The sequence below is a fragment of the Chrysochloris asiatica genome, unplaced genomic scaffold, assembly GCF_000296735.1.
Source record: "Chrysochloris asiatica unplaced genomic scaffold, ChrAsi1.0 scaffold00236, whole genome shotgun sequence".
NCBI lineage: Eukaryota > Metazoa > Chordata > Mammalia > Afrosoricida > Chrysochloridae > Chrysochloris > Chrysochloris asiatica.
Window position 1 is genome coordinate 2,679,748 of NW_006408754.1, and position 12,538 is coordinate 2,692,285.

Below are 12,538 nucleotides of genomic sequence, written 5' to 3' on the forward strand. Positions count from 1 at the left end.
CAGCTCCAACACATCATGCGTGATTCTCACCCTTAAGTAGCTCACAATCTCTCCATGGGTTCCATATTTAGAACACAGAAAAGAATTTTGAAGAAAGATAAAAGTCAAATAGTTTGACATTATTATTTGTTAGTAGATTTCAAAGTTCACAGGAACACTAAAGTCTGTTGTACAGTCATATCTCTCCTGTTAACTGCATCTCTTTTTCTCTTGCAATTTATTTGAGACAATTAAAATGCAGTATACTTTCAGAGAAGCAAAGGATGAGTGGAACATGAGAAAAGAAGAACACAGTTCTAAGAAATACACTCACAATTATGTTAACACTGCAGGAAATACCCATTAAGGTAAGTACAATATTATGTAACTGCTAAATTTACCGTTTTATTTAAGTTCGTTCAGTTAAATTCACAAGCCTGGAGATTTTCCCTATCCTCTTTGGCTACAAGTTTGAAGACAGTAGCATGCTTCCTTTGCACAGCTCTGAAGAGCATGTTACTTCATACCCCTAATACTATCTGCTCATAAGAAAAGAAGGCATCAGATTCTGGAGTCTGAAACTCAACTTCTTTAGCACAGTCGCCCCCTAGGGTCAGATCTTGGAAAACTGCCTGCTGGAGTTACCAGGGAATTCTTCTGGTAGCAAAACATGGAGTCGACAGGTTGGGCATGTCCCCTGTTGTATCAACCATGGTCTAATGCACTGAGGAAGCAAAAAGATCAATGTTAGTCTCTCAGATTTAGCCTATAAGAAGTAGCTGTTACTCAGGAATATCAATTGATATGACTTCTGATGATGGATCTTAAAGCTTTATCTGGTAGATCACCAGGATAAATACTACAATCATGGCTTCTTCTTTAGGATTTGCTGAACAAAATAGCTGATAACAGCAGATTACCTTCTTTTAGCCATTATATTTAATTAGCACCTTGAAGCCCCCATTGTTGCTTTTTGGAATAATCTCAAAGGTTTGGAAAATGAATAGCAGTTCTTTCTGACAAGATCATGGAAACTTGCTATATTCATATAATCTCTCTGGTTTGTTTTATTGTATATTCTTCTCATCTCAGAATCCGGAGAAAGTCATAACTAAACTTGCAAAACTCACAAATGTTTGGTATCATGAACATATGGTGTTTTGAAGTTAAAATTCCTAGATGATGGATATGCGTCTCAGATTGATCTTTCTGGGGTAACAATGGTAGTATACCTTGGCTATGAACTATCTAAATCATGTACTTGAATACTGGCTCTTCACAAACAAATAATTCTTACCTGCCTGAATATAGGGAGATGAGGGTGGGGATTAGGAATAGGCAGTATATATGAGCCTTTTCAACTTTAACTCTGTATAGTAAACAGAATAAAAATACTTGATGTCTATTTAATGGGCAATGCCAAAAAAATAAAGTAGGTTTTGCTTAAAAACTACAAATGGGAATGTCTTGTGGTTAAGTATCTTTCCTAGAGATCTTTTGGGATTGGTCATTCTGTGCATATCTTTTGGTATCAAAACCAGGTATCAAATAGCTTTGAAACAATGTTTTACATCTCTGGTTTTGAAAGAGCTGCTATTGTTAATTTCCCTGAGAAATCGTTCTTGTGTATGTGTAAGATTATCTTTCCCTGTGTTAAATTACATCTCTGCAACAGAGGACTTGGACCATAAATTGTATAGCAATAGCATTTGCACAGCATCAACCATGAATTAATCTATATAAATGCCAAGAATCAACTAAAGATATGCCAGCATTACATTTTTCTAACAACAAATGCCTGAGTATCTTCAAATATAAATACAGAAACCTGTACAGATTGCTAAAATAAACCTTAGGCTTTTTAATGATGGTGATGGTGGTGGTTGTGCTCTGTCGAGTCAGTTCTAACTCATAGCAACAGGTTTTCTGAGACTGTAAATCTTTATGACAGCAGAAAGCCTCATCTGTCTCCCACAGAGTGGCTGGTGGATTCAAACTGCTGACCCTGTGGTAAGTAGTCCAATTCATAACGACTGCACTACCAGGGCTCCTTTTTATAATGACGTTAAGTGCCATCAAGTCCATTCTGTTTCACACTGACTCTGTATAGGGTTACCAAGGAGCAGTTGGTGGGTTTGAACCACTAACCTCATGATTAGTCGTCCAGTGCTGATCCTACAATGCCACACCAGGCCTTCTTTATAATGCCGTTAAGTGCCATCAAGTAGGTTCTGACTCATAGTGACCCTGTATATGGTTTCTGAGGAGTGGCTGGTGAGTCTGAACTGCCAACCTTGCGATTCAAGTGGACCTTGCAGTCCAGAGCTTATCTTATAGCACCACACCAGAACTACGTTATAATGACTGATGTTGTTGTTAAGTATCATTGAGTCAGTTCCAACTCAGAGCGTCCCTGTATAGGGTTTCTGAGAAGCAGGTAGTAGGTTTGAACTGTTGACTTTGTCAGTTCAAGTCCAATGCTGACCCTATAGCACCACACTAAGAATCCTTTATGATGATTATTGTTGTTAAGTGCCCTTTAGTCTGTTCCATCTCATAGCGACCCTGTATAGGGTTTCGTAAGAGTGGCTAGTGAGTTTGAACTACCAACTTTGCAGTTCAAACTGACCTCATGGTCCAGTGCATTACCCTGCAGTGTCACACCAGGAGGCCATTATTAGGTGTGGACATAATTTTCTTGAAAAAGGACAGTATGTAACATTTCTAGCACATCAAAGTGAAATGACACTGTTGCTAGTTCTGCCACTCAAATGCCATGACAATCAACATTCCGCCTAATCTAGTCAATGAAACTGCCTACTCTCTGCTATTGAAATCTTAAAATTGGCCACTTGTCTTATAAGGTGTCTAAAGAGCAGAGAAGGCATGGTCCAATCCATGACTAGGTATGAAGGAACAAGTTCTTCTGTGGTATTCATAAATCCATAGTTACACTCAATAATGAGAATTTATTACATAGCAATGGATGATGCTGCAAACTATGACTGAAGTATGGTGCTTAGATAGCCAATAATAAATTATGATCACAGGCTTAAGGGTTACCTGAGCATGGAATTTGTGAGCACAGGGCAAAACAGAGAGGTTTTCTGGAGAGAGATCCTCATGACAGATCACACAAGGCTCTGCTTCCTCATCCTCCTCGTCATCCTGGGGAAAACACAAATGAGGTTAAGTGTAGTTCCCTTCTTTTCTCCACACCAAAAGATGTTCTGAATCAAAAGTCCCATTCTCACCAAATTATTGGCTCCTTCCCATGTTGCAGAACCTTGTGAGCTGAGTGGTCTCCAGGATGGTTTGGGGGACTGGGCAGCATTAGGCTGTGATGAAACAAAATTCCCATTTGGTATTGATTTACTTTGACTCTGGTAATAACAATACTGTACTTATTTATTTTTTATAATTGTCCTAAAATGTTAAGAACTGAAGGAATAGCTCTGAATGGGGCATAATAAAAATTAGGAAATGGTAAGGGTCATTCTGATTAATGAGAAACCTGGAAACAAAATATTGGCAATTATTACTCATACAGGCAGAGCCAGATAATGACAAAAATAATTCTATTTGATTTTTTAATGAAAGTCTTTTCATAAAATTAGCACATACAAAAAAATCCCCTTTCATAATCCTTCAGAGTAACCTAGAGTACATTTCAAGAGAGCCAGTTTTATTTTGAGAGTCCTGGTTATGGCACTCTAGAATAAACACTGGATTGCTAACCACAAGTCAGTGGTTCAATCCATTAACCATCCCTTGGAAACCCTAAGAGTTGGAACCAACTCAACTGCACTAAACAACAACAGTTTTATTTTAGAAACATCAGCTGGTAGGTATTTTAAAAAGTCTTCTTTTATCATTTGTCAAGTTGAAGTTGTTGAATTGTTTATTCTTCATAGATTAGAAGTTCCTGACTGTCTAACATGTCATGTTGTTGTGCCATCAAGTCATACACTGGTAAGTGTTTAACAACCAGTTCTGTAAGTGAAATAGTTGTTGTTAGATGCCCTTGAGTTGGTTCCGACTCGTAGCGACTCTGTGCACAACAGAATGAAACACTGTTTGGTCCTGCAGCATCCTCCCAATTGTTGTTATGTTTGAGTCCATTGTTGCTGCCACTGTGTCAACCTATCCCACTGAGGTTCATCCTAGAGCCATACTTTGTGTATGCCACATGCCAATTATTCATGGATGCTCGCAACTGTTTCTTCTCATTTCTCATTTTGAAGATCTGAAAGCTTTGTTCCATGCAAGTTATTAAAGTCAACTTTACTTTGAGGAGGCAGCTTTTCTCTGGTTGTATTTTGAGTGCCTTACAACCTGAGGGGCTCATCTTTCAGTATTGTATCAGACAATGTTCAGCCGCTATTCATAAAGTTTATAGTCCTGGTGTGGCGCTGTGGGCTAATGCACTGGAGTGCAAAGTCACTGAACCACAAGCTCAGTGGTTCAAGCTCACCAGCCGCTCCTTGGAAACCCTATACAGGGTAGTTATGAGTCAGACATTCAGAAGTGGTCAACCTATCCTTCCTAGTCTGTTTTTAACAGTCTGAAAGTTCTACCGAAACCAGTTTACCATGGATGACTCGGCTGGTACTTATAATACCAGTGGCATAGCTTACAGCATCACAACAACCTACAAGTCACCACAGTACAACAAACTGACAGATGAGTGGTAGAGATAGTTAATGCGCTAGACTGCAAAGTCGGTTTGAACTAGCCACTCCTCAGAAACCTTACACAGGGTTGCTATAAGTCAGAACTGACTCGACAGCACTTAACAACAACAATAATAATGGAGATGATTGGAATCTTGAACTGCTAATCACAATGTTAGTTCTTCAAAACCACCAGCCGCTCCTTGGAAACACTATGGTGGTGGTGGTTGTATGCCATGGAGTCGGTTCTGATTCAAAGTGACCCCATATAGGGTTTCTGAGGCTGTAAATCTTCACAGGAGTAGAAAGTCTCATCTTTCTCCTGTGAAGCAGCTGGTAGATTTAAATAGCTGACCTTGTGGCTATAAGCCAAACCTGTAACTCACTACATTGCCAGGGCTTCTTGCAAAACCCTATACAGGGTCACTATGAGTCAGCACTGATTACAGAGTACACAATAACAAACCACGGGGACAATTAAAACAACTAAGTCCTGGATATAAGGCTTCATTACCTGTGATCTTTTAGGGTCAATGAGTTGGGACATCTTGCAAACAATTTCATCAAATGTCATTGCAGAAAAGGATTTCCCATTGGTATCCTTCAATTTTTGTAAGAAATCGGTGAGTTCCTTTCTGAAAAAGATAAAGGAAGAAGTAGTGGTAATTTTTCCTTTTGCTTTAAGGATGTGCCCACTATACAAGATATAAAATCATATCACTGATTGACACATAGCATTGTAATAGTAAGATATGGGGTCAACTTGGCTTGACCAGGATTCTCAGTGGTTTAGTAGTTAAGATGTAAGAACCTCCCACCATGAGCTCTAATATAATGTAAGCAACCTCATGAGATGATCAGCTCTGATCTGATGTAATTGTCCTACATGTTTCAAATATTCACTTCTAGCATGCTAATGATGTCAGATGCATTCTATAGGATTAGGCTGTATATTGAGTCAGTCTCTTATGAGACATGAAAGGAGAGAAAAGTAAGCTGAGCTCAGAGGGTCCCACTATACCCAAGAAAGAAGAACCAGGAGTGGAATGCTTCCTTTGGACCTGGGGTCTCTGCACTATGAAGCTCCTGGATCCAGGGAATGGTTGATGTCAAGACACATGGAGATCTTCAACGAATGCTGTGCCTACAGATGTTGAAAGAAGCAAGGACATTTTCCCAAAGACAGTACTCTGAACTCATACTCTAGCCTCTAAAACTGGGAGAGAATATATTTCTGTTTTTGAAAGCCAGCCACTTACGGTATTTCTGTTGCAGTAGTACTAGATAACTAAGGTAACCATGTGGAGGTAGTGCTTTAGATCACAGTTCTAAGATAATAATCACAGTTCTGATTTCTTTTTAACCAAAATGAAAGCTTGTTCTTGTTGTTGTTGTAGTTAGGTGCCATCGAGTTGGTACCGACTCATAGTGACCCTATGCACAACAGAATGAAACACTGCCTAGTTCTGGTCCAACCTCGCAATTGTTACCATGCTTGAGCCCTTGATGCTGCCACTTTGCCAATTCATCTCGCTGGGAGTCATCCCTCTTTTTATCTGACCCTCCACCTTACCAAACATGATATCCTTCTCAAGTAACTGGTTCCTTCTCACAATATGTCCAAAGTGTGAGAGAACAAAGTTTGGCCATCTTGGCCTCCAAGGAGCACTCTGGCTGAACTTGTTCCAACACAGATCTGTTGGTTTTGTTGGCAGCCCATGGCACTTTCAATAATCTCCTCCAACGCCATAACTCAAAGGCATCAATTCTTCTATGGTCTTCCTTTCTCACTATGCAGCTTTTGCATGCATATGAGGTTATTGAAAATACCATAGCTTGGGTCAGGCGCACCTTAGTCCTCAAGCTGACACCTTTGCTCTTCAATACTTTAAAAAGGTCTTGTGCAGCAGATTTGCTTAATTCAATAAATATGTCATTTGATTTCTTGACTGCTGCTTCGGTGAGTGTTGATGGTTGGTCCAAGAAGAATGAAGTCCTTGACAACTTCAATCTTTTCTCTGTTAATAAGAACATTGTGTATTGGTCCAGTGGTGAGGATTTTTGTTTTCTTCAGAAAGACTGTAGTCTTTGATCTTCATCAATAAGTATTTTAAGCAAGTTTGTATCATCTGCATATCTTCCTTCAATCCTGATGCCACGTTTTTCTTCATATAACCCAGCTTCTCAGCATACAGGTTGAACAAGTACGGTGAAAGAATACAACACTGTTACACACCTTTCCTAATTTTAAACCATTTAGTGTTCTCATGTTCTGTTCGAACAACTACCTCTTGATCCAGGTACAGATTCCTCATGAGCACAATTAAGTGTTCCAGAATACTCATACTTCACAATGTTTTCCATAGCTTGTCAAGATCCACACAATTGAAAGGCTTTGCGTAGTCAATAAAGGACAGGTAAACATCTTTCTCTGCTTTCAGCCAAGATCCACTGGACATCAACATTGATATCCCTCATTCCACATCCTCTTCTGAACACGGCTTGAATCTCTGGAAGTTCTCTGTCAGTGTCTGCTTTCAGCCATTTCTGTATTGCCTTAAGTAAGACTTTACTCGCATGGGATATCAAAGATATTGTCCAATGATTTCCACATTCCGTTGAGTCACCTCTCTTTGGAATGGGCACAAATATGAATCTCTTCCAATCAGTTGGTCTGATAGTTGTCTTCAAAATTTCGTGACATAGATTAGTGAGTGCCTCCAGTACCACCAATACCTGGTGCCTTGTTCTTTGCTAGTTCCTTCATTGCACCTTGGATTTCTTCCTTCAGTATCACTGGCTCTTGATCATATGCTACCTCCTGAAATGGTTGAACATCAACCATTTCCGTTTGGTACATGACTCTGTGTATTCCATTCCTTCCATCTTCTTTTGATGCCTTCTGCATCGTTTAATGATTTGCCCAGAAAGTCCTTCAATAATGAAAGTCAAGGCTTGAATTTTTTCTTCAGTTCTCCCAGCTTGAAAAATGCTGAGTGTGTTCTTCCTTTTTAGTTTTCTGACTCCGGATCTTTGCACATTTCATTGTTTTATTTGACTTTGTCTTCTCGAGCTGACCTTTGAAACTTTCTGTTCAGCTCTTATACCTCCTCATTTCTTTCATTTGCTTTAGCATCTCTATGCTGGAGAACAACTTTCAGTGTCTCTTCTGATATCCATTTTGATCTTTTCCTTCTTTCTTGTCTTCTTAATGACTTTTTGCTTTCTTCCTATATGGTGTTCTTGATGTCATAACACAACTTTTCTGGTGTTCGGTCTTTAGTGTTTAATGTATGAAATCTGTTCTTCAGATGATCTCTAAATTCAGGTGGGGTATATACAAGGTCAGATTTTGGCTCTTATGGACTTGTTTTCATATTTTTCAGCTTCAGTCTGAATTTGCATATGAGCAATTGATGGTGCCTGTTCCACAATTGGCCCCTGGCCTTGTTTTGACTGATGGTATGGAGCTTTTCCACCATTCTTTCCACAACTGTAGTTAATTTGATTTCTATGTATTCCATCTGGTGAGGTCCATGTGTATAATAGTCTCTTATGCTGTCTAAAAAGAGCTCTGGTAGCATAGCGGTTACGAATTGGGCTGGTAACCTTAGGGTCAGCAGTTCAAAACTAGCAGCTGTTCCATGGGAGAAAGATGAGGCTTTCTGCTTCCATAAAGATTTACAGCCTCAGAAACCCTGTACAGGGTCACTATGAGTCAGAACCGACTCCATGGGACACAACCCCACCACCATGCTGTCTAAATAAGGTATTTTAAATGAACAAATAATTGGTTTTGCAGAATTCTATCATGTGAGCTCCAGCATCATTTCTATCACCAAGGCCATATTTTCCAACTACTGATCCTTTCTCTTTGTTTCCAACCTTTGAATTCCAAATCACCAGTGATGATCAATACATCTTGATTGCATCTTTGACCAATTTCATACTGAAGAAGTTGGTAGAATTCTTCTGTTTCATCCTCACTGGCTTTAGTGGTTGGTGCATAAATTTGTATAATAAAAAATTTTAAAAAACTGGTCTTCCTGTAGGCGCATAGATGTTATCCTATCACAGACAGCTTTGTACTTCATGACTGATCTGGATATGTTCTTTTTGACAATGAATGCAACACCATTCCTCTTCAATTTGTCATTCCTGGCATAGTAAACCATGTGGTTGTCAGATTCAAAATGGCCAATACCAGTCCATTTCAGCTCAGTAATACCTAAGATATCAATGTTTATGTGTTTCATACATTTTTGACAATTTCCAATTTTCCTAGATTCACACTTCATACATTTCATTTTCTGATTATTAATGGATATTTACAGCTGTTTTTCTTCATTTTGAGTTGTGCCCCATCAGCAAATGAAAATCATACGGGCTTCACTCCCACAGGCTTTACTCCATTCTCATCATCCCGGTCAACTCTACTTTGAGGAAGCAAATCTTCCCCAGTCGCATTTTGAGTGCCTTCCAACCTGAGGGGATCATTTTCCGACACAATATCTGACTGTGTTTCTCTGTTATTCAGAAGGTTTTCAGTGACTAAATATTCTGAAGTAGTTCATCTCTCCTTCTTCCTAATCTGTCTTTGTGTGGAAGCTCATCTGAAACCTGTCCACCTGGGTGACCCTATTGGTATTTTAAATGCCATTGGCATAGCTTTCAGAATTACAGCAACTCACAAACCACCAAAGTACAACAAACTGACAGATGAGTGGTGGAAATCAAAACTTATGAGTTCCAAATTAATACTAATGTAATGTGCTCATGAGTGATTAAGTTTAGTATGTGTTTTCTTTCTAAAAGGAAACCTGACTTTGATTTGAAAGCTCACTGTGTGAAAATTGAGTTTGTTTACCTACTTGCTCATACTGAGTTCTTTATATCATACCTCTTTTACTGGGGACTAAAAAAATCCTTTTTAACTATGTTTCTCTTTTTTTTTAATCTGGGTTACTTCTTCTACTTTTGCAAAGCTCAAAAACAGGAAAAAAAAGATCAAAAGGAACAGAAAAAGCAAGGATTAAAATACATATTAATTATCAGATAAACAAGCTAAGGATCGTTTTAATGAAAATGTTCCTTTTCAATTTGAAATGTCTTCTGACCCAAAGTGTTTATCTACTTTGATAGCACAGTTAGATTAAAATTTATTTTCCTATATGAAGTGTCATGTGATTTACTATTTATTCATTTTGTAAATATTGATTTATAACTTTACAGTTCTATTTTAATTTTCTATTTACTGTTATAGTATTTATAATACCATAATTTAATCCTAAAGGATGAAAGCATACTCAACTAGAAACCCTACACAGGGTCGATATGAGTTGGAACCAATTACATGGCACTTAACAACAGCAACAGCAGCTGTTACTTAATCCTAGTAAACATGAGAATTATTTCCTTGAAGACCAGAGAACAGAGATAAAGAATCTTCATTTTTCTATGAATAGAATTAAATATCCTTTTATCAGAACTGTGAAAGACACAGTGAAATCATGATTTCTTGCCTTTAGCTGTGTTCCCTAACAAAGAAACTATAAGGAGCCTCAATAACATTATGGAAATAGAAAACTAAAACCTGATGCATGCAATCAACTGAAGAGTCACTTTGGAAATAGGCTATTAACTGTTGCAGCTGATGGCATTAAAATTGATAGGTTTACTATTGGTTGTACTTTTGGTAGATGAGCAAACCTAAATTAAGAAAAGTTATTTTCTCATGATTTAGAACTAATATGTATATTAATAAAGAGGATTAGCATTTCTATCATACTATCTCTTCTTACTAAGATTTTATTTTCATTACCAAGGTCATGATAAAGAAATGCCTTTAATATTTTGGATGTTAAATTTCTTTGAAATATTTCATTGTCATAATTATAACTCAGGAATCTGTGCACACCACTAAATAAATGAAATAATAAGGTACCTGGACTGTTGTGGAAAGGCAGTTTTCAGTCTGTCCATAATCCTCTCCCAGTTCAGCATGGGAGGGTTACTTCCCAGACCTGCATTGGGAGACACAGCCTCTCCAACAGAGGCTGGCACAGTCCAAGCTATACCAGTCATCTGTAAGGAGAGCAGAGTTGTTATCAATAGGAAAAAATACAACCCATCAGCTTCCAACATTAAGATGCCAACATGACACGTCCATACCTCAGAGGAACTGAAAGTAGGTAGAATAAAGAATGAAGGAGAGCAACAGTTATATGTATGCTCCCTAAAGAGAGGTTTTTAAATGTAGCACAACAATGTTTCTAATTGAATTATGTCCTCCCAAAATATGTTATAAATCCTAACCTCTATGCCTGTGGTTATAATCCCATTTGGGAATGGGCTGTCTTTAATGTGTTAATGGGGTAGGATTACTGTAGGGTGTATCTTGAATCAATATCTTTTGAGTTATAAAAGAGACTAGACAAATTAGCAGAGAAAAGATCATGTAAGAGAGATACCAAGGCATAGGAAAGTTCCAAGGAATGAAGAAGCAGAAGCTAAAGAGACAAGGACCTTTGTGCAAAGCTGATAAAGAGAAAGCTTTCTCCCAGAAGCCAGAGCTCTGAATTCAGACTTCTAGCCTCCTAACCTATAGAAAAAATGCATTTCTGTTTGTTAAAGTCATCCATTTGTGATATTTGTATTATAGCAGTATTGGATAACTAGGGCAAAACTCAGTACCGGAAGAGTAGGGTGCTGCTCTAACAGATTGCTGAAATGTGGAAACAGTTTTGGGTAGGTAATGGGTAGAAGCTGGAAGAGTTCTAAGATGCCTAATAGTAAAAGTCTGCATTGCCTTGAGGAGACTGTTGGTAGAACTACAGATTTCAATTCTAGTGAGGGTGTATAGGCTACTTATAAAGTCTCTCATCACCTTAAAGAACACATATGGCACTAGCAACAGAATGTTGCTGTAAATGCGGACATTCAATGTGCTTCTAGTGAAGCTTTGAAAGCAAATGACTGCTCACTTCGGCAGTGCATACACTAAAACTGAAACAATACAGAGATTAGAATGGCATGTGCAAAGACAACATATAAATTTATAATGCATTTCATATTTTAAAAAAGAAAATGATGAACATGTGACTGGACAATGAAGTAAGGGTGATGGTGATGCTTTTTAATACAGTAGCAAAGTTTTTGTTTGAATTATGTTTAAATGTTTTGTGGAAGGTAGAACTTGTAAGTGAATACCTTAGATATGTGGCTAACGAGATTTCTTAGCATGATCTGAAAGGGGACATATGCCTTCCAATTTCTCCAGTTTGTAATGGAAATGTTCACCTTGTGCCTGTTCTACTGTTGTACTGTGGGAACAGATCCCTTGTACTCTAGATTTCACAGGTTCACAAAAGAATAAAAATTTTGCACCAGAAAGGAATGTACCTAAAGTCTCACCTATGTTTGATTTTGATGATTCAGAAGATGAGATTCTGGATGAGGAGTTAAGATTTCAAGGACGATGTGGTGGGGTGAATGTGTTATGCATACAGTAAAGATACGAATTGGGGGGAGGAGAGCAAAAAATGGAATGTTATGGATTAAATTGTAAAATATGTGTTGAATATCTTAATCTCTATTCCTATGTTTAAAATACCTTTGGGAATTGGTTGTCTTTGCTTTGTTAATGAGACCAGATTAGTATAGGGTGTATCTTGAGCCAATTTATTTTGAGATATAAAAGAAACCAAGCAAGCGAGCAGAGCAGAGATGGGTTAACACAATCAAAATGCATCTATCTATAAGGAACCAAGAAGCAGAAGATGAAGAGACAAGGACCTTCCTACAGAGCCAACAGAGAGAGAAAGCTTTCCCTTAGAGCCAGTACTTTGCATTCCAACATCTAGCCTCCTAAACAGAATTAAAAAAAA

General features: G+C 38.1%; 1 protein-coding gene across 1 annotated transcript in view; it reads right to left on the reverse strand.

Annotated features, from left to right (window-relative positions):
• Nucleotides 1-592: 592 nt before the first annotated feature.
• Nucleotides 593-12,538, reverse strand: part of DZIP3 (DAZ interacting zinc finger protein 3) — a 115,608-nt gene continuing 103,662 nt past the window's right edge. The window contains exons 28-32 of the mRNA XM_006873318.1: nucleotides 10,597-10,736; nucleotides 5,167-5,287; nucleotides 3,234-3,362; nucleotides 3,043-3,147; nucleotides 593-703 (exon numbers count right to left, since the gene is read on the reverse strand). Coding sequence (XP_006873380.1) covers nucleotides 593-703; nucleotides 3,043-3,147; nucleotides 3,234-3,362; nucleotides 5,167-5,287; nucleotides 10,597-10,736 — 606 coding nt within the window. The remainder of the gene's footprint in view (nucleotides 704-3,042; nucleotides 3,148-3,233; nucleotides 3,363-5,166; nucleotides 5,288-10,596; nucleotides 10,737-12,538) is intronic.